This window comes from Eriocheir sinensis, chromosome 35 (assembly GCF_024679095.1).
Source record: "Eriocheir sinensis breed Jianghai 21 chromosome 35, ASM2467909v1, whole genome shotgun sequence".
NCBI classification, from domain to species: Eukaryota; Metazoa; Arthropoda; class Malacostraca; order Decapoda; family Varunidae; genus Eriocheir; species Eriocheir sinensis.
The window spans coordinates 11,237,550-11,259,915 of NC_066543.1; the positions used below are offsets into that span (position 1 = coordinate 11,237,550).

Here is a 22,366-nt window from a genome sequence, read left to right on the forward strand (position 1 = left end):
TCAGTGTGTGTGGTGCTTACTGCGCGGGCCCGGCCCGGCGGGGCGGCGGGCAGTCGCTCCAGCCAGCTGTTCATTCATCATCCCTGGTCGGCTGGTCGGTAAATGGGGGAAACCTGGGAAAATTGTGGTGTGTTGGTAACCCGATGTCACACTGTGTCTGGGGGGGGGGGTGGGCTCCTCCCACCACTGGCTCAAGGGCCAATGTTACGGAGATGAGCACCGAGGCCACGCGCTGCTACAGCGTATGTCCACAGCTTTACCATAGAGTGGGAATTGAATGTGAAAAAATGCAAAATAATTCTGAATGGCGAAGAAGTGGAGGTTAATGAGTAAGTACCTTGGATCAGTTGTGTAACCATGGTGGTACAGAAAGAGACAAGAGAAAGGGCATTGCAAGGAAGAAAGATGGTAGGGTCCTTGGGACGTATCATGAATGGCAGAAGTGTGAGCATGGAAGTAAAGAGGGATTTGAGAAATACATTAAAGTACCAACCCTCACATATACAAGCGAAACATGGGTCTGGAATGAAAGTTAGAGGTCTAGAGTGCAGGCAGTGGAAATTAGTTATTTGAGGAGTGCATGTGGTGTGAGTATAGAATGGGTGGAATGAGTAATGAAAGTTTTCTACATGAGCGTTTTGGAATGGATCACGTGGGTGCAGGGAAGAAGTGAAGCGACAGACTTTAAAGTGGTGTTTTTTTTTTTTTTTTGTTTGTGCCTATTTGCGCCGGTAGCATCTTTCCCAGGGGGGGCCTGCTGGTGGCCCAAGCTTTTCAGGTGGGGGCCTGCCTGATGGCCAGCAGCGTTCTGGCGCAGGCGAGTGTTTATAGTGGCGCCATCTTGCATTGGTTTGGTCACAAGGAGCGAATGGAGGAGAGTAGGGTGGCAAGGAGGGTGTATGTGAGCGAGATAGAGGGAGGAAATGTTAGAGGACGACCTCCCGTGAAATGGAGAGATAGGGTACAGAAGTACTTAGGGAGAGGGGGGAAAGATCAGTGAGAAACTTTGAGCAGGCAAGGAGGGAGTGTATGAGTAGAGAGAGATGGAAACTCTTCTGCTGTGGCCATCCCCTGGTGGGAGATCCTAGGAGCAGGCATCAATGAGATGATGATGATTCTTGTGTCATGTCCTCTCGCTCAGTGTGTTACCTGGTAGATTATGGACTCTCAGTGATACGATGTGGATGTTTGTGCCACCAAGAAATGGCATCTCTTCGTCTTATAACCAAGTGTAGGTCTGTCATCAAAAGCAATGGTGAACTCAGTCTTACTGCCCCGCCCCCCCCAAAAAAAAAATATATATATATCTATATATATATATATATATATATATATATATATATATATATAATATATATATATATATATATATATATATATATATATATATATATATATATATTCATTAGGCAATATCACTTTGCCTCAGATCCGTCTGAAGAATAATTAAAACAAGAATAAAGACTTTTGTTTATTTATGCATTAGGCAACATCACCTCATACCATACTATTGAATGAAAGACTTTGTTATGGATGGTTCAATATTTAATGCAGTCTGGGCTGCCGATGGTACCAGACCAGAGAAGTAGTGTGATAACCAGTGATGACAAGCTATTCTTAAATCACTAATGCCATGAAACACCTCAGGCCTTAACACTCGCGACTGGTGCTGTTGATTTAAATACTATTGGACTGCCTCTTTGGTCCAACTTTTCCAACTCTGAAAAAGTTGCCGATGACCTTAGACACTGCCGAAGACACCGTGGCTTTGGGAGAAGTGTGAGGCAAACTCCTTATTAACTGTAGGGCGCGTGCCTCCTTGAGCAGGGAATGGAAGGCCAGGTGCACCCCAAGCAGGGACTCTGCGGCAGACACCTCGTAGAACTGGCAGCTAAACTGCAACGAAAGTGCCTCCCCCTCGTCTGTCCACACTCGCCTGGGAAAACCAAAGGAAAGATTAAAATATACATATATATATATAGATATATATATATATATATCTATATATATATATATAGATATATATATATATTATATATATATATATTATAGATATATATATCTATATATATATATATATATATATATATATATATATATATATATATATATATATATATATATATAACCCAGACTCCTGAATGAGTAAAGCAATGATAGGTTGGAAATATTAATAGAGCTTATCTACTTATGATAGAATGCATTTATCACCCGTGTGATTTTACCTGATGTGTTCAAGGTCTCGCTTATTCCCCAGGAGAAGGGTTGTGTGCCTCCGCTGGGGGCTGGTGGGGGTGCAGCCTCTCGCGGGCACACCGTTTTGGTGGTTAAGTGTCGCGTGGTCGGGCAAGAGTTGGTTGCACGAGTGATGGAGACTTGAACCTTTAGTATACCTTTCATAAATACACTCGTACTTTTGTCTTCCATCACATGGTTCAAAGCTCCTTCCATCATGGAGTGGAGTTCGTCGAACTGTTTCAGAGAGTGACCACTTTTTCCCCCCACCGTCGTCGTAACTCGCGTGGTCTGTCACTGGAGAATCACAATAAACATGACTAGGAAAGATTGTGGCTTTGTTGTAATTGTTGACGCAGTTATTTGGAGTTGTACTGGAACGCAGTGTGTTGTGGTGACCGTGGCAAGGGCAGTGTCTGTTACTACCACGTGGGGAGTCGTATGCGGGGCTGACAGCTTGGTGAGGGCCACCAGTGGTCGGGCGGCGTGTGCGATGCCACCCGTCACCCACATGGTCCCGCCCACCAGTCGTAGAGACTGGGAGAGACGATGATGTGAAGCTACTGTAGCCATTTGGCGGTGGTTCAACATCATAACACGTGTAGACCTGGTGGTTGGCAATTTGTGGTTGGTTATGGGAATGTGGTGTTCGAGAAGCACCTCTTATGAAATACAGCGAGGGGCTTGTGGTCTCTGTGTCGGCATCTTCGTAACCGTTTACTGTTTCCTCACTGTTAGTACAGACAGAGACGTTCCTTGGCCGTCCATGGAGCATGTCCCAGCGTAATGGGATGTTGCTAGCTCTGCAGGAACATGCATTAGAGGAGAAACTGAAGGGAAGATGAAGAGGCGTGTGGGAGCAGGAGTGAATGATGTGCAATAGTTTCTTGGCGTGTGTGAAGGAGGTCCTGCTGGTGACGTCATAGACCACAACGAAGGCGTGGGCCCAGGACAGGTGGCTCAGTATCTGGTGGGGTGTCTGGAAGACAAGATTAATGTCAGTCATAAGGTTGTATGGCTGGGACAGTTTGTGCAGGGGCAACACGGGGCAGCTTCTCACCTGCACGGTGGTAGCATCCAGCAGCTGGAGGCAGGCCGGCGCGTGGTCCACCAGAGTATCGTGTTGGTACATCATTTCTAGCCACAAAAGGGAGAAAAATAAATTGTAAGAAAGCTTTGAAAGTTTCCATTTAAGTTCATTTTATATTTACTTGGTGGAAGGAGACTACACAGTGCGTAATTATTACTCAACTTCCTGCTATATAGAGGGAAGCCTCAATTGTGTCTGGTTCGAGACCCTTGATGAAGTCGGTAACACTCAGATGATTATGACCCCAGAATGTAGCGCCGTTTCATTGCTCCTGAAGGAACTTTTCGAATAACATATTTATACTAACCCTCAATACAGTCCACATCCACATCATCTTTTGTTTACTTGCCAACTTCAAAGAGAAGATGGCGCCACTATAAACACTTGCCTGCGCCATGATGGGCTGGGGCCGAACACCATCCAGGCCCCTCAAGCAAGCCTACCGGCGCTACAGGTGTAGACGTGAAAAAAAAAAAAAAAAAAAAAGTGACCAGGTGTTGGTTCCAAATCCAATCATATTCCTCAGCGACACTCAATAAGGTTTATAGATGTGGTCCGCTCTGCTCAAGACACTTGCATGGCTTGGCTGCGACTCTGGGAAGGCCAGACAACTCCGGGCACGGGTAAAGGGCGCGCGTGATGTCATAGCATAGTGGTTGTTAGAAGCCGTCGCATTTTTTTTATAAACGCATACAGTAGATTGTGATAAAAAAAAATCCCAACGCTCCCTAGAAGACTAACTCCACGTGGTCATGCAAACTAACATAGCATCAGACATATGTAACCTACACTTTGGAGCTTGATGGCACGCACACATGTTACGGACACTCACGAACACTGCTTGAGCCAGACACTGCACATGCTTTGGGCAGTACTTATAATTCCATGCACAAGTAGTCAGGACCTGGTTCGCTAATGATCTTCATAAATTAACCTTTATGTTTCTTTACAAACTATGACATGGCACGAAAAGACAAACTGTTATGATGAAAAAATGCCTTTGGTGGTTTCCGGAGTCATATTTGTCCACTATTACAAGGTAAATAGATTTTCCTGTCAGTGGCTGCATCCTTTGTGCCCATTGGACTGGTGCCCAGTGCGATGCAGAGCACAAAGCCTTTCTTACCTGCGTCCGAGCTGTACTCCCCAATGTACCGGCGGGTCAGGAACCGCACGGTGATGGCTGCAAAACAAAGTACACCGTCATTAGTGACTGTCGGAGGCAAGGGATAGGGACGACCGGCGCCCCGCCCTTATCACACCCGCCACCTCCGCCACCCCTGCCTGCACCAAAAACAAGTGTGTGCTTAGTATCTTAGCATTTAATTAGCTAGAAAACCTTGTGTGTGTATATATATATATATATATATATATATATATATATATATATATATATATATATATATATATATATATATATATATATATATATATATATACCATTAGCCTGTATCATTCCACTGCGGGATATGAGTTTCTCCTAAACGTTTCCATTTGTTTGTCATGTCATCTAGTTTCAGTATGTTCCCCCTGTTTGGGAAGATGAGTCTCATTTATTACTCGAGGATATCATCATTTTTGTTTTTATTTCCAAAAACTGTATTCATTTCTGCAAAGTCTGCTAGGGTTTGTCCTCTTCAATTTCGTGAATCCGTGTCATGATTGCTAATTTAGAGAGAGAGAGAGAGAGAGAGAGAGAGAGAGAGAGAGAGAGAGAGAGAGAGAGAGAGTTGAAACTCCTTCAGGTTTTCCCCTCATGAAGCTCAAGTATCCTATGTAAGCGTTCACGGAGTCATGTCACTGCATTCAAGGCTGACGGGCGCTCGTTGCCCTCCAGGCCCAGGTCCTCCGTGACTGGCTTTGTGCTGTAGGGAAACAATTGTTCCGTTTTTCGGGGCGGGGAGGGGCCTGCGACGCAATGCACAACGTAGCACATTACCTTGGTGGACCGTAGCGCCACTCTGCCCTGTTGTCAGGCTCGAGACAGAGGTGGACGTCCTCGGGTATTGAGGCGCGGCGTGACCTCCACCACCCCCCCCGCACCCCCTTCACCTTCCCCAAATAGCCTCCATCATCCACACATTCGTGTAGCGTTACCCACAATTCGTATTAAGCTAACACCCACTCTGTTACCTTCGAACCTTTTGAAGTAAAATAAGAATGAAAACGTTATTTCAAAGAATGCGTATCACCCGCTATTTTGTCCAGATTATATCAGATCTTATCGGAAAAGGACCGGTGGGCTGCCGGAACCCAGACGTCATTTCCCTCCCGAATCGCCCTGTGAACATTTTCCTCGTGGCATATCCCGCCTCCATCCTTATTTATCATCTGTATCCGAAGTGGTCATCCCCGGCTAAATAATGTAACCGAGATCATCATTTTGCATTACAATATTAGTAAGATTTTGTCATCAGAATGAAATATTTCGAGAGAAAATATCAGAGGAGGAATGGGCAGAGCTGGAATATGAACAGCCATAATGTTCTGGGTGGGACGCGAGGTTCACTACCACCACTGACAAAGGTTACAAAGACAGAGCGTGAGGGCACCGGCAGCTTGGCATGACCCCACGACTTTGTCCTGATCTCACGGTCCCAAGTCTTGCCCCGTGATGCATTAGCTGCTGGACAGCACGGCACCACTGTGTGTGTGTGCTCGTCGCAAGCCACAATAACGTGTAAGAGGATGATTGATGTTAGTCGAGCCGGGAGGTCTGCGTCCACCAGTCACAATCCAGTGTTCTCTTACGGTGACCTTTACCCTGTCTGGGGGACCTGACACACACTGGCTTTTATTTTCAACTCCAGAAGCAACACACCCTGCCTTCCCTTCCGATCTCGACTACGGTTCAGGGTGAGATTTTTCAAACAGCCGTCTGTCGCGTGAGAGGTGAATCGTCAAGGGATGTTTCTTGCATTTTCATTCATCATTATCACCCATTATGTTTACTGTAGGACAATGAACGTTCTCTCTTAACGTCCTCCAACTCTGTTTGATTTTAGTGTACTTCACCCTGCTCCGGCCAAGTTTCTAATTTCATCTATATCTGATTTTGTCTGCCTAAAATTCTACCATTCTTGACTTGCCACTGTTATTCTGGTTGTCCATTTGTTATCACTTCTTCGCATATGAACTGTCATTTTTTTATTCTTAATCGTCATTATATTATCTTTAACCATTGTTTGTTTATTCCTTAATTCACGATGTTTGCTCCCTGTCCCTCCAAGTTATATCCAGCATGGAGAGACGCGCATTTTTGTTGGGGAGAATTTTCATTGGTTAATTATCATCAAAACCGAAACCAATGCCGCCCGTCATCTGTCGTCGCTGCCGTGAGCCGTGCGGAGAGGGTGCTTCACGGCGACCCTTTGTTTGCATTTTTCCGAGCGTGACCGTCACACCTCTGCCCAGATACCTCACTCCCTCCAAAATGGTGGGTCTCTGAAAACTCTCTCTCTCTCTCTCTCGTAAGAATTATAAAAAAAAAGTTAACTGCACATTCCCAACACGGGTGGAATTTCCCTCGCGTATTCCCGGACGGTGCTTGCTTTTCCGTGCGTGTTTTTGTTCAGCTCCCGAGGCTGAGGCAGACTGACAGACAGGCTCACTCACCTTCGAGCCTCACGGTTAGCCAGGCGAGGCACAGTGCTGAGGTGCCGCCCAGCCCTCACGACCCAAGGGACCAGACGGAGGCACAGAAACGAAGGATTTCCTCGCCACTTTGTTCTTTGACCATGATAAGCAACCACGAAACTATATTCATTATACTCAGACGCTCCCGCCTCTCGCATAAACTATTTCTGTAGACCGAAAAAGAGATTAATCGGGTTCTAATGAGTGTTTTCCACGTTCAATGTACAGAAGAATGGTCAAACTATCACCAGGGTCACATAACTACTCCTGGAAAGGTCCATAACTCCTACGAAAATGTTTGGGCGACGAAATGCTTAAGAATGTCACCTTACAACTCAAACTGCTTGGATGAAAGTCAAGCAGGCCGCAAAGACAAAGGGTGATTTGAACGCAGCTCTAATTCGCCGACACCGTGCTTTCTCCATGAGTGTGAGCATGCACCTTATTATGGCTTGGCCGAGAAGGGGTCCACAAGGCCAGCCGTGACGAGTGTGGGCGTCTAGATTGACAGAACCGCAGGCAAGGGTCAAGACGGGCCCGTGCAAGGATGCGGGAGTAGGAGGCAAGAGATCAGTGGGTAGAGAGTCTTGGCTATGTTCTTTATCTACGGGATGTGCGTTGACACCCCGTGAAATTATGCTTGTCAGAAGATGTGTGTGTGAGAGAGAGAGAGAGAGAGAGAGAGAGAGAGAGAGAGAGAGAGAGAGAGAGAGAGAGAGAGAGAGAGAGAGAGAGAGAGAGAGAGAATAATGCAATAGAGGTCAGTTTCGACATGGTTTTAATGTGTTAATATAAAAACGAAAGTATTTCTTTCAATTTCACAGTTCGAGATAGAGCGTGGATGCGAGTGTGGGCCCTGTAGGGGATATAACACAAGGGAAGGGGTTGCATGCCCAGCCTCTCTGCAAGGGTTCACATTCGAAGCTTCCCTCATAATAAACACATTTTGCCGCACACCGCTACATTGGAGAGAGTTTTAATTCAAGCTGCGAGTATTTGTGCATTAGCTGTGTCTATTGACTTATGGAGCAACATGGGGAACGTTGCCTGCGCGCGTCCGCCGCTGACAAAGCTAAAAATTTTGGTACCGTCAACGGGAAGACGAGCCGAAGAGCCGTGCCCAGCCGAGCCACAAGTAAATACTGCCTTGGCCTCCATGCGCCTTCATTGTGCTTGTTCTGACTCTTAAATCTTTGACTGCACCAGATTCAAGGTGGACGCTTCAGGAAGGAAAGGGAGTGGAATGATCATGACTTCTTGGTTTGCCCTCCCAGGAAGACGTGAGGCAGAGAGAGCCTGATGAAGAACATGAGTGCTTGATTACTCCCAGCGAGACGTGAAGAGAGAGATGAGATGAGAGAGAGAGAGAGAGAGAGAGAGAGAGAGAGAGAGAGAGAGAGAGAGAGAGAGAGAGAGAGAGAGAGAGAGAGAGGCTGGTGAACATGACTGCTTGGTTTACTCTTTCTCGGTGATACGTGCATGAGGCAGAGAGAGAGAGTCTACTGAACATGACGGCTTTGTGTACTCTCCCAGGAAGACGTGGGGCAGAAAGAAAACAGCATGTGACACGCTCTCACAGAATGCATCAACACGGGCATTGTAACAGACCTCACCCTTGCATGAGCACTGATGCGAATGAAAACTTATGAGACGGATGTACGAAATTCACTCTATCGTGGTCTCTTCAGGAATGCAACCCTCGTGCAAAACAGCTACTTATATTTACTTAGCGACTTTTTTTCTTCTTCTGCTTCAGTACTCCACGTTCCAGCCAGGCAGTGCAGGGAAATCGGTCTCCGTCTGACCCACCTTGAGCCTACCTTTTCGAGTGCCATCCTAATTTCACCTTCTCTTCCGTGTCATTAAAGAATTCGTGGAGCACCGCCGTCCCCCGCCTCACCCCCCGCCCCCCGCCCCACCTCACCCTCCTGACCGAAGGCTGTACGTAACATAACCTTCCCCCTACGCGTAATCGAGAGAGAGAGAGAGAGAGAGAGTGTGTGTGTGTGTGTGTGTGTGTGTCTGTAGGGAGAGTGAGGGGCTTGTAGTGAAGAAACTGACGGTCGGTAAGGGAACGGTGAGGTTTGTAGAGTGAGGAGAGCAGCAGGAAGACAAGCATAACCACACCACCACTCCAGTGTAGAGAAAGTTGCGGCCACCGCGCGGCGCCAGTGAGTAAACACCGAGTGGCGGCCACGAGCTGAACTGGAGATGCTGGCAGAATATGACAGCGGGGGAACCTTCGGAGAGGCGGTGTTAGGGTCGTATTCTTAATCGGTTCCCAAGCACACATCATTTGACAAGGCTTTCATGGGAGTTCTGGGCATTTCCAGAGTTAGGTATATGACCCTGGTGGTAGTCTGACCCTTTTCGAGCTGAACTGGAGATACTGGCAGAATATGACAGCGGGGGAGGAGTGTAGGGGTCGTATTCTTAAGCAGATCGGGTCCCAAGCACATAATTTGACATGGCTTTCGTAGGAGTTTTGGGCATTTCCAGAGTTAGATATATGACTCTGGTGGTAGTCTGACCCTTCGAGCTGAACTGGAGATACTGGCAGAATATGACACCGGGGGAGGAGTGTAGGAGTCGTATTCTTAACCAGATCGGGTCCCAAGCACATAATTTGATAAGGCTTTCATTGGAGTTTTGGGCATTTCCAGAATTAGGTTTATGACCCCGGTGATACTCTGACCCTTCGAGCTGAACTGGAGATACTGGCAGAATATAACAGCAGGGGGAGCCTTCAGAGGGGCGGAGTGTAGGGGTCGTATTTTTAAGCAGATCGGCTCCCAAGCACATATCATTTGACAGCTTCGTAGGAGTGTTGGGCATTTCCAGAGGTAGATATATGACTCTGGTGGTAGTCTGACCCTTCTGTATCATGAACCTAGAAGAGCACTCATTAGAACCCGACTAATCTGGTGGGTTTTTGTTTGTTTGTTTGTTTTTGAGGATATTAGATGTGAGTGGCGGAAGCGTCTAAGAATTCCGACCTAGGACATTTCCCTTCCCTGGAGCTCCCCCCCCCCTGCATATTACCCTCTGACGTACCCCCCCCCCCTCCCTGGATATCCCCCTCCCCTTTAATTTTGATTTCTCGCCAGTTTCCGATCGTACCAACCCCGGCCAAGTAATGCAGCCTAGAGAGTAACATAGCCCTATTAAATTACCGCAGTGAAATATCTTGTTAGTGTTTCGTTATCATAAAAGCGCTGTAGAATATACCCGTAGAAGAAAGGACCGAGAAATGCTTATAAAGGGCTTGCGTCGAGGAGGGGAAGAGGGATTGTAAAGGTGGAAATGTTTAAGGGGAGAAATTGTCTAAAGGGGAATGTAACCGCTCACCATGGCGGAGCAGTGCATGGTATAAATGGCCGTCCCACAAAGTCATCTTGGAGGGCATATTTATTACAATGGCCAAACAAGTGAAAGAAACCCGATGCCACCACGGTCGTATTACAGTGCCAATGCTGCTCAAGTTCCGCCCACTATCACTGTTCTCAGAGGCTTTCACAGGACATGCATCAGTTACGATCTTGGGCAACCAGACACCATGAGAAAACTCCAGCGTACTGACACTCAGAAAAAACTACTATAGGGCAAATCGTTCCTTGGTCAGTCATCGAGACACTATATAGCACTGTGAATCCTTCCCTCTGAGGCGGAGCTGCGGGGCTGGGGGACAATCACGATGCAGCTTGGTGGAAGGTCTTATGCACGCCCGATTTGACGGTGCTGCTATATTTGGAGATTGGCTAAACTGAGTGTGCGTGTGTGTGTGTGTGTGTGTGTGTGTGTGTGTGAGAGAGAGAGAGAGAGAGAGAGAGAGAGAGAGAGAGAGAGAGAGAGAGAGAGAGCACAGCACAGCACAGCACAGCACAGCACATCATCAAAGAAACTGCTTGCTGTGACATACGTCATATTGTTCACCGAGCATCACTGGCAGAAAGCTAACTCAGCAGGGGCCGCACTCCCTCCTCAGGACCCCTGGGTGCGTGACTACACAGTGACGAGCCACCCTCGGAGGAGGGGACATTACTTTCCCCGGAACTAAATCAGTGGAGGTATACATTCTTCGTGTACAGGAGCAAACACAGACAAACGTCTTTGGTGAATATGTCACGAAATACGTTAAGGTCGATTTTGGTGGCAATGGAACAGAGAAAGGCGACCTTGTCAGTTGTCTGGGGAGAGTAAGTGTAATACCACTAGATCAAGCAGTTCTGAAAAAATAGAGGGAAAGGAGGCGCGTAACAGCTGTTGTGGACTGGAAGATGGATGAGCTCGAGGGACGCGATATGTCCGTCTTCCCACCCTCGCACGGCGCCACCTTCGGCTGAGGGAGTGTGTGGTGCGTAAATCCTGAGTCTCGGCACCTGAATGTCAACCACGGAGGCGTTAACAATTAAAAGACTCGAGAAGAGGAAGATATTTAGTATGCACTAGTGCAGAATATATAAATAGATAGAGGGATAGGTAGATAGATGTGTGTGTGTGTGTGTGTGTGTGTGTGCGCGCTCATACATACAAGGCGCATGGAAAACGAGGCCTGGATAGCTGCTGACAAACAGCTGCGCCTTTCCTCCTCTCCCTCCAAACTAGGCACGATCTTTACGGGGGAAACAAACATTTCACGTCCCGCTAGAAACAAGCGAGGCCCAGGAGGCAGTAGTCCGCGGCCCGCCACTCGCAGCCCGTTGGCGACGGCCAGGTTTGGCAAGACTAAATATTGACTCAAAGAAACATTTTGTACAATGTTGTTGCCTCACGCTGAACTAATTTTTGCATCTCCCGCCACAGTCTAGAGAATCTGGGTTGCGGGACCACAGACTGACCGTATGATGGATGGGTTAACAAAACAAGTCTGACTGGCAAACATGGGGCAAAAGACAGTAGGAGGGATCCCAGTTGACAGACAGGTGCCGGGAGTGGGATCACGCCTGCTGGGGGTCGGGGGGACACCATCCACCACTGATACAGTTAGGTCATGAAGAGGGAACATAAATGATACGTGTGTGTGTGTGTGTGTGTGTGTGTGTGTGTGTGTGTGTGTATAGTGAGGGTTGTCGAAAGTTGGGTTAGCGTCGGGGGTTTGAGTAGAAATGAAACATTAATTTGATACCTCTTAAACCCATTCCTGTTTGCGCAAATGTGTGTGTGTGTGTGTGTGTGTGTGAAGCTGGTCCAAAGTTCGGTCAGCGTGGGTGGTTTGGGTGTCCAGAACAAGGGGGCAGACCAGCCCGCCCGACGCAGCGATGACTAAGCCCAGCGAGACACGCCTCCTGCCCCCCGCCTCACCTGACTTGCCGACTCCTTTGTCCCCAACCACGACGATGTTGGTAACACTGTCTGCAGGGAGGAGAAACCTGCTGTTCTCAGTGATGGTGCTGTTGATGCTGCTGGTGATGTTACTGTTACTACTGCTACTGATGGTGGTGGTTGTGGTGGTGGCGGTGCTGCTGCCACCACTATTGTTACTACTGTTATTGCACATTTTTTTGCATTTGCTTCTTATTTTGAAGCTGCTGCTGAATACGTTTCCTCTACTGAAAAAATTCGTGAAACTTTTAGTGCTGCTGGTACTGCTGGTTTGGCTCTCGTAACTGCTGTTGCTGCTGAGGCTGTTTGTCTTATGGTTGACTTCCTTCATCACATGTCGACCGGCGTCTGGCTTCCCTCTGACGCTGAAGTTCAGGCTGGCGGTGGCGGTGGTGACTGATGCACCGGTAAGCCCGTGGGGGGTCAAGTGTTGGACATTAGCGGTGTCGGGGCCAAAACGGCGTTTCCTCAGGTCACATTTACGACCCAAAGAAAACATTTTTTTCCTCGATGAGTTTTTAGTTTTGACGCACACGCTGCCGTTGTCGTTGTCGTGGGCGTTGCGCGACCCAAAACTGTTGCCTGTGCTGAGAGTGCTGCCGCTGCTGTTTGTGCTGTTATAGCTAATGCTGTCCACGCTGTTTGTGTTGAAAGATTCGCTGGAGCTGGTGCTTGAGGACCGGCCGCGGGAGAGGCTGGCGTCGTCGTCAGGCGGGAGAGAGGCCTTGTGGTGATGGAAGCTGGCGCACACGGTCCTGGCGGTGGGGTGCGGGGGGAGGCAGGGTCGGGTCCTTGGGTCGTCCTCCTCGCAATCCTCGCCAGCCTCGGTGTGGCGGCACGCCCTGGACGGCTCCCTCTCACTCCCTACCCTCCCCAGCCACTCGCCACTCTGCCGGTACCGCACAGTCGTCGCCACCACCTCAGTGTCTGTAGCCAGCGGCACGGAGGCGAGGAAGCCCATCTTGAATTTCATATTGACGGGATGTCTCCGCTTAGCATTTCCTTATCTTGACGCAACGATTACCCTTTCACCTTAACGAGGAAACTTTCTGTGCGAAATCATGCATCACGTCGCCCATGCGTGTGGTGCTTGCCGTCATAAGTTCAGTATATCCAATCAGTGCTTGTCTTTTACTTCTTTCACGAACTAACTCAGGTTACAAAGCAGTGTTCACTCTTTTCGTCATGTTGCACACGTTTTGTTCACACTCAATATAAAATAAAGTCAATTCATGTCATCCAGACACAGCTAGGTTTGCAGCGATGGGTTGGGCGAGTTATCTGACGAGTCACTGCTGCAGCGGGCCAGCGCTCCCTCTCAGACACTTCACCGCAGAGCAACTGATGTGTGATAGGCCGACCTGCTCCCACAACCTTCATGACCTCTGCCGGGTTGCAACTCTTTCTCTCGGGACTTACTTCAACTGCAGTCGGATAGATGTGGACCTACCATAGGCGCCTTCCACCTGTCCAGTGAAGTAAGGCGTCTTTATATGCATTTACCTGGTGCAGAAGATGAGAGGAAGATTTAAGGTTGATTCAGACAGGTATTGTTGATATACCCGCCCACCAGCAAAGTTGCCAAACGCTGTTGGGTAAGGAAACTCTGAGTCAACCAACTTGATTTTCCCCCGGCACGCTGGATGGATGCAGCACTGCCACCACCGCCACCACCACCGCTGGCTCTGACTCGGGTTCGAAGGTATTTCCGTGCACAATACTCCTGCAGACTCGACCTATGTATTTTAAAGATGAAAACGAAGAGGAATATTTGGAGAGGTTATACATTAAAATGGCCATTATTGTCTTATTTTATCATGAATTTATGTTTGGGTGATAAAACCGCACTTCACATGAATTTAAGGATATTGAGATCATTTCGGCACTTTTTTTTTTTAATGTTTGGCAAGCCGTTGTTTTGTGAAGGGGCATACATGCAGTAATACAAGGGTGTTATTTTCAGTTAATCCGATCAAATGCACGAATGATTCCAGCGTATCACACACACACACACACACACACACACACACACACACACTAAGATTGACTATGGAAAACTTGATGATGCAGTGGGTGACGAAGAACACAAGATACAGGAATGATGATGAACCGGCGAAACTGGACCTGGTGCTAACAAAGGGAATGCACTTGTTAAATGAATTAAGATATGTGTGTCCCCTGAAAAAGAACGATCATGTGGTAACAGAGATGGGTGATAATAGAGATGGAAACAGAGGAGGAAGGCACTGAGGGGGACGAATCATATAAAAGAAACAGGAGAAACTATAGGAAGGCGTACATAGAAAATCTTAAGAAATATTATGAAGAGCTAGACTGGGAAAAGTTGAAGAGAACAAGGGAGGTGCAGGAAAAGTATGATATTTTTATGGAGGAGTATGAAACAGGTGTCATGAAATATGTCCCATTGTATAAACCCAAAGAAAGAGGAAAGAAGGATTGGTTTAATGCAAGATGTGCAGCTGCAGAGGAAAAAAGAGACAAACCGTGGAAGAGATTGAAAAGAAATAAGAATCAAAGGAACAAAGAAGATTTTAAGATAGCAAGAAATGAATACGCGAAAATAAGGAGAGAAGAAGAGAAAGGATATGAAAAGGATATTGTTGAAAAGTGCAAGGAAGAACCTAAACTGATTTATAGATTCATAAATGGAAAAATCAAACCAAGGGAAAAAACTGAATGACTGAAAGATGGAAATAAGATAATTGAATATCCTAAAGACATGACTGAGCTGCTAAACAAGAGGTTCCAGCAAGTTTTTACAAAAGAATCACAATTCAATGAACCACAAGATGAAAAGATAAATGCTTAAATGGATGATGTCATAGTAACTAAAGAGGAGATATATTAAATAATGGAGGAGCTGGAGGAGAGGAAAGCAATAGGACCGGATGGAGTCTCAGGTTTTATACTGAAAGAATGCAGAAATCAACTGGTTGGACCGGTATATGATATCATAAAGTGCTCAATATCAACTGGTAAAGTACCAAAGGAGTGGCAGAGGGCTGAGGTGATCCCTATATATAAGAGCGGGAAAAAGGAAGAACCTCTCTGAACTACAGACCAGTATCATTTACCAGAATAGTTTGTAAAATATGCGAGAAAGTGATAAAGAAACAATGAACAAAATTTCTAGAACACAATATAATTACAGAAAAACAGTATGGTTTTAGAAAAGGGCGTTCATGTGTAACAAACTTACTGAGCTTTTACTCAAGAGTGACAGACATAACACGGGAGAGGGATGGATGGGTGGATTGCGTGTATCCGGACCTGAAGAAAGCTTTTGACAAAGTTTCACATACAAGACTACTATGGAAGCTGGAAAATAAAGGAGGATTGAAAGGGAAAATTAAAAACTGGATGGAAAGTTACTTAAGGGGAAGGGAGATGAGAACAGTGGTAAAGGACATGCAGTCGGAATGGAGAATTGTAGATAGTGGAGTGCCTCAAGGATCTGTATTGGCACCAATACTTTTCCTAGTATATATTTATGATATGCCGGAGAAAGTTAGCAGTTACATGAGCCTGTTTGCAGACGATGCAAAATTGCTGAGACATATAAGAAACAGCAAAGACTGTGAAATTCTGCAAGAGGACCTAAATAAGATTTGGGACTGGAGTTTGAAATGGGAGATGGAGTTCAATGTGAAGAAATGTCATATAATGGAAATGGGAAAGATTGAACGGAGACCAAAATGGACATATAAAATGGGAGATGGAGAAATATTAAAAGTTCAAGAAGAGAGAGATTTGGGAGTGACAATACAAGATAATCAACAGTCTGAGAGTCATGTTAATAGGATATTCGGTGATACGTATAGAATGGTAAGAAATATAGGAATAGCATTCAACTACACGGATAAGGATATGATGAATAAGATAATAACCACTATGATTAGACCAAAACAGGAATATGCGGAAACAGTGTGGTCTCCCCATAAGAAGAAACACTTAAAAAACTAGAAAGAATGCGAAGGATGGCAACGAAAATGGTTCCAGAACTGGAGGGATTGTCATATGAAGAAAGGTTAAAGGAAATGGACCTACCAACATTGGAAGAAAAAAGAAAAAGGGGAGGCCTAATACAAATTTATAAATTATGGAATAAAATTGAAGGAGTAGACAATGAGGAGTTACTACTACGAGAAGAAAGAAACACCAGCAGGAAGATGCTTGAGACCTAAAGAAATATAGCTTCCCGCAAAGAAACATAGAGGTTTGGAACAGCCTAAGTGAGGATGTAGTATCGGCGAAGAGTGTGCACAACTTAAAGGAGAAGCTGGACAGATACAGATATGGAGACGGGACCACACGAGCGTAAGCCCAGGCCCTGTAAAACTACAGCTAGATACACACAACACACACACACACACACACACACACACAGAGTGACACATATCTTAAACGAATCTGTTGCTTGATATCCAAAAAATCTCGTAAAAAAGTTGTTCACTGCTGCACGCCAGTAAGCTCGTTTACTTCAAAACTGCCCACACCACAACCCCGATGATAACGACCGCAACTAGCACACACAAGATTACCCCGCCCATGTTGCTGCTGCCGCCGCCCCCCGTGGTGGAGCGCGACGTCCTGTACTTCATGCCGCCGGTTTCCTCGTCGTAGTACACCTCATCGGCGCCACCAGGATCCTGGGCGCCACAAGAGGATTCGCTGAAGCTCCAGCTCCCGCCAGTGTCACACCCGCCACCCCACGAGTCGCCGCCACCCCCCGAGTCGCCGCCACCACCACAGTCGTCGCCCATCTTTACCTGTGGAAAGTAAAATGATTAAATGAACCTTCACTACAACGTTTTAATTGAGGGGGATCCTAACTTCGAAGCTCATAGTTAAATGAAGTGTACGAAAGTCCGTTATATCAATAGTATTTCTCGGTACAAAATATTGTGCCGAATGGCAGTGAAGATATTGTTTACGAAAGTTAATTTAGTTTTGCCGAATAAAATTTGTGATAACTATTATGATGGTTTAAAAATAGTTTTATCACATTTTAACAGAAAAAAAGTACAAATTAAATAAGAGTTGAATAATTGTCTATCGTTTACGCTCGCCTACTCGTGACGGCTTGCACTATCGGTGTGCTGGCGGCGAGATAAGGTGTTGGGGGTGTAGGGGGGAGGGGGTTATACAGTCACTTACTCCTAGGATGTACCCAAGTTTGAGTCGTGCTGGCCACACCCTCGGTGGGAGCGGCGCGCAGGCCTCGGGAGGCGAGGCGGTGGGCTAAGCCTTGTGGCCCCTGGTCACGTTGTTGCCAAGGACTGCCCTGCGTCTGTCAGAGTAGATATTTTCGTACATTTAGCGTTGGGAAATTTCTGGACGAAACTATTTTCACATGCCAATCCCCAGTCTCATAAAAAAAAAACGAAATGAAAGAGTACGCTTTTCTTCGAGTAACACATAAAAGTCTAATTTCGGCTTCTCCATGAACGCAGCCCTTGGAAATAACAAAGGTACCGTAAGGTAGGGGAAGTAATTTCGTGATTTCTTTATGTAACACACACAAGTAGTTAACCTAAACATGACTGCGGTGACGGGCAGGAACACACACACACACACACACACACACACACACACACACACACACACCAGCTAAGAACAGACAGCACTCACTAATTTGTTGTTCCGCTGGCCGCCGCTGTCTATGCTGTTAAAGTGTTGGGTGTTATACTGGAGACACTGCTTCGTCCTTCTTACGCAACATGCGGAGCTGCACTACCCCTTCCCCATGCGTCCCACCACGTCCACGTTGCTAGAGTACGTACAGTGTGGCTGAGGACGCAACGCTCAAGGTCATGAATGGAATGCCAGATGCTTCCGCCTGACCTCCACGGCTCTACCTAACATTTTCAGTGAATTTCCTTATAATCTCCTTATTTCCTTATAACTGGAAAAATATTATCTCTGTACCTTCTTGTTGGTCGTCTTAACAGTTCCTTATGGGCGCCTTCGCTCCCCCACCCATATCTAATTAAAGCATCTCGTCCAGTCTGAGCATGGCAAATAAAAGATACACTCTGCATTTATACAATTTACTCACAATATTCACAACCATACATAGGTCAGCCATCTCAGTAACCGTGCAATGTCACCAACTTTCAGTAAACACTCAGAATAGTGTCACGATCTTCTGTCCAATGAAAATAGTAAGCATCTTTGTTCCCTGGTTTAGACAAGGCACTGTTCACCCCTGACATGTGGGAAAAGTTTGCTTTCACCAGGGTCATGGCAGAAACCGACTGTCGAGGCCTGCAACTATATATAATGTTTTCTTTATGAGGAACAAAAGTGTCAGAGATTACCCACATCATAAAATTATATAGTATTGTCTCTACACAAACCAATGAACTCAATAGATATGAGCTTCGAAGTTCCTCTTGCAACATCATTGAAAAACAATCCTTACTCCTCCCTCCCCTCCCCTCCATCGGAGACGACTTAATTGGTGCCATGGGTCGTGGAATTTTCTTAGCTTTGTTTCCACTTGCCCCTCTGAAGGAGTACTGAGGGTTTACTGGAGATGAATTTGGTCTGCTCTTGGCCCTGGGGGAGTAGCTGACTGGTATAAGGTATAGACTGCAGTGCCACCAGTGCTATAGCTAGAGGTTACCGGCACGAGTCCCTCTTAAGCGCCATTCACACTGTGCCGACTCTGGGCCACGACTATCCACGACCCACGAGGTCTTGGGTGTTGATGTGAAAGGGTCGGGTATGTCTTCAAAGAGACTGTTGCCGAATGCTGCGCCGACGTCGTGACGGGAGTCTGGAGTCGTGAGGGTTACCACGACATGCTGGCAACTAGTTGGTCGAATGTCCCAGACAGTCGGCAAGACACCAAGACCTCCATAAAACCTTTCCCCCCTTCTTGGAGCGTGGGAACCAACTTGTCAAATGGAAAAGTCGCTGGGTTGTCGTGGCCCAGAGTCGGCACAGTGTGAACGAGGCTTTACTTGCAGGCGGCTCTCAAAGCCATCACAGCACCAAGGTACCCGGCCGATTCAGTTAGCACTCATTACTCAGCATACTACACAGCAGGGACTTTTCTTTGGGCGCCGAAGGTATTTGGAGCGGCTTGCTTGGTGCTGTTGATGCTTCTTTTTCCTCCGACCTCCGTATCCTCCGCTGCTATATTGTCCATCGTTATCCCAGTCCCCTCCACCACTAGAGTCCCCTCCACCATCACTACCGCCCCCGCTGCCATCACCTCCTCCACAATCACCACCGCCCCCGCCGCCATCACCTCCTCCACCATCACCACCGCCCCCGCCGCCATCACCTCCTCCACCATCACCACCGCCCCCGCCGCCATCACCTCCACCACCACCACCACCGCCGCTATGACCTCCACCACCACTAGAGCCCCCACCGCTATGACCACCACCACTACCACCACCACTATGACCTCCACCACCACTAGAGCCCCCGCCGCTATGACCACCACCACCACCACTACCACCTCCGCTATGACCTCCTCCACCACCGCCCCATTCGCTATGACCTCCTCCACCACCGCCCCATCCGCTATGACCTCCACCACCACCGCCCCATCCGCTATGACCTCCACCACCACCGCCCCATCCGCTATGACCTCCACCACCACCGCCCCATCCGCTATGACCTCCTCCATCACCACCACCGCCGCTATGACCTCCTCCACCACCACCACCACCGCCGCTATCGCCTCCTCCGCCACCGCCGTCGTCACCCATCTTGATGAGGTACTGTAAAATAACAACAATAAAATATATATTAGATAAACAATTAGCAAGAATGCACTGGGATCATATCTATTTTTAAACACTAATTTTTTTATACAAGTAAAGATGGCGCAACTATAAAAATAAAAAAATGATTGCGACATGACGGGCTGGAGCCGACTATCATCCAGGTAAAGGATAACAATACAAGCGGGTAAGTGTGCGAGGAAACGTGAAACGATTGAACTTAGCTCACCTGTGTGCTGCTGCTTAATATTTTCACCAAGCCTCGGCGCCAGCTAGGTCAGGTGTTTTGGGCTCCTTGCGTTGCAGTGTGATCCTGATAAGCGTCATAGGGACTTATATAGCCTCAGCTTGGAGACGTCACTCAGGAATTTCCCGTTTATCTTCTCTCATGATATATCACGTGACGTGTTACTGCGCAGTTCCGTTTGCTTCCTATAAGCTTTCGGAAGTTTCAACGGCAGCGCCCGTATCCGGCAGGCCGGCACTCTTTCAACAGGATATGCCCATGCACAAGTCACACACTCTTTAACCCATATTACGCATTGGAGTAAACTAGGAAAAACTTGCCTGTTATCTACCTCACATATACTGATTAGTGATTACAAGAATTACACATTGCCGCGACTTTTAGTAGAACAATGATGAAAAAGATAATTATTGCATTAGGCCTTTCCGCTGTAACTTAAGCCCAAATAGGGTCACTAACCTCACTGAATGAAGTAGCATAACCCCACCAGGTAAAAAGTAATATAACCCAAGCAAATAATGTTAATATAACGTCCTAACGCCACCAAATAAGCTTACCCTAATTTCAGCTCTCCGCCTGGTTCTTTGCCCTGACTCCTACACTCTGCTGGGCTCCCATTCTGTTACTTTGGTTGTCGATCTGTTGTTAGTTCTACGCATGCTCTGTCCTGTGCATCTTCATTTCTTAGTCTTGAATTATTAACATTTGTCTGCTCCCTGATCCTAATGCTCACTTCATACATTCATGTTTTAGTCAGCGTTTTTTTCTCCATCAGCTACACATCAAGCTAAAAGGAGATAGGCAATAATAGTTTACAATAGGCAAGACCGTCTACTCGTAGCCTCTGAGGACGAACTGTTCACCAATCTCCCTTCACGTGTAAATCTGCTTAACCTCCATTCAGAACTTTCAATCGCATTTACGTCACCTAAATATCTTTTTGATTCGTTCCACCCATTCACTACCCTATTCGTGAACCAGTTTTTACCTATCTCCTTCCGGAATCCATCATGTACGCTCTTTAGATTTCTTCCTAGATATTATGTGAGGCGCCGAATTTGTGTTATGTATGCTTAGAGCGGCAGGATGCAGTAGATGTATACATTCTTGTGGTTGATGCTCCTCCCCTCCTCTTTCGGTAGCTTTAATATGATATTAATTAAACGAATAAATCAACTTTCAGATTTAGCGGTTTCGTGTTTTAGTTAAGGAAATTTTAATCGTTCTTTTACTGAAAAATCATTTATGAATTACTGGGGCACTTGGGGGAGAATACACTTTCTTTGCTACGTCCAGCAATCGATGGAATGACGTGTTGATCGACTATGGACACTGCAGTCTCTTTGAAAGGGTATCAACGACACGCTGGAGTGCTCATTACAGTGCAGTGAGACCGGTAGAAGAATGGTTTGGGGAATTCGTGGCAGCGATTGAAGATTCTGTGACAAACAAGAAAATATGGATATAAGAGGAGCAGCGCAAGTTTTTCTGTCTGCCGCGCATGCAATTTCACGATTTTGTGTATGAAGTATGAAGAAGTGTTATCTGTTACTGTGGTGAGAGACATACTTCGGGAGGTTCATCTTGCACAGCAGTACCTGCATACTAAGGGTTTAACTATTAACAAAACGATATTGAAACTGGAGGCACAGCAACTATTTTTGTACGAAGATTGCTATAGTGAAGCATGCAATATAACAAGAACTTCTGAAATGGCATTATTACGGAATGTCTATATGGAGAAGAAGAATCAGGTTTAAGAAAAATATGGCAGAGGAACAGACAAGAGATTCCTGATTCACTCTAAAGGAAGAAAACAAGAGGGTCATGTTGGAGTGCATTGGTCATTTTCACAACGAGCTCCAGATGCGATCACAAGCCATCAAGAACGGGGCAATCATGTTTGAGGTCGTTCAAACGAAGAACCTCCTGCATGTCACTGGACAATACTTGAAGGTTTTGGTTTCAAAACCCACAGCCTTCTACAATGAAATATGTGAGTGCTCATGACCTCATGCTCGAAATACCAAGACTAAGGGGACACCTGAAAGCAGCCGATATTTATCCTGAAAA

The 22,366-nt window shown here is 46.6% G+C and overlaps 1 protein-coding gene and 1 long non-coding RNA gene across 9 annotated transcripts; both read right to left on the reverse strand.

Annotated features, from left to right (window-relative positions):
- Window positions 1-1,458: 1,458 nt before the first annotated feature.
- LOC127007387 (uncharacterized) lies at window positions 1,459-18,083 on the reverse strand. 3 transcript variants are annotated; one of them, XM_050878301.1, is made up of 8 exons: window positions 17,936-18,083; window positions 17,462-17,594; window positions 16,846-17,073; window positions 12,263-14,019; window positions 4,452-4,508; window positions 3,296-3,372; window positions 2,226-3,214; window positions 1,459-1,936 (listed from the first exon to the last, which is right to left on the reverse strand). In XM_050878301.1, the coding sequence occupies exons 4-8, from the start codon at window positions 13,254-13,256 to the stop codon at window positions 1,678-1,680; spliced, it is 2,376 nt and encodes a 791-aa protein (XP_050734258.1). In that variant the 5' UTR covers window positions 13,257-14,019; window positions 16,846-17,073; window positions 17,462-17,594; window positions 17,936-18,083; the 3' UTR covers window positions 1,459-1,677. The 3 variants fall into 3 exon arrangements, with proteins under 3 accessions (XP_050734258.1, XP_050734257.1, XP_050734259.1); XM_050878300.1 differs by having other exon boundaries at window positions 2,226-3,372; XM_050878302.1 differs by lacking the exons at window positions 12,263-14,019; window positions 16,846-17,073; window positions 17,462-17,594; window positions 17,936-18,083 and having other exon boundaries at window positions 4,452-4,645.
- A 257-nt stretch (window positions 18,084-18,340) lies between these two features.
- On the reverse strand, window positions 18,341-21,650 carry LOC127007388 (uncharacterized). 6 transcript variants are annotated; one of them, XR_007760225.1, is made up of 4 exons: window positions 20,276-21,650; window positions 19,881-20,043; window positions 19,599-19,850; window positions 18,341-19,562 (listed from the first exon to the last, which is right to left on the reverse strand). It is a non-coding gene; the product is annotated as an uncharacterized LOC127007388 (long non-coding RNA). The 6 variants fall into 6 exon arrangements; XR_007760226.1 differs by having other exon boundaries at window positions 19,599-19,820; window positions 19,851-20,043; window positions 20,276-21,647; XR_007760224.1 differs by having other exon boundaries at window positions 19,599-19,664; window positions 19,725-20,043; window positions 20,276-21,643.
- Window positions 21,651-22,366: the final 716 nt, after the last annotated feature.

Bases quoted from the DNA above. Each gene is read 5' to 3' on its own strand.
- LOC127007387 (XM_050878300.1), bottom strand. From the start codon at position 13,256: ATGAAATTCAAGATGGGCTTCCTCGCCTCCGTGCCGCTGGCTACAGAC. The intron at 4,509-12,262 runs GTGAGGCGGGGG...TTTGTTTTGCAG, and splicing joins CAAAGGAGTCGGCAAGTCAG to CCATCACCGTGCGGTTCCTG. The intron at 3,373-4,451 runs GTAAGAAAGGCT...TTTTGTGGCTAG, and splicing joins GGAGTACAGCTCGGACGCAG to AAATGATGTACCAACACGAT.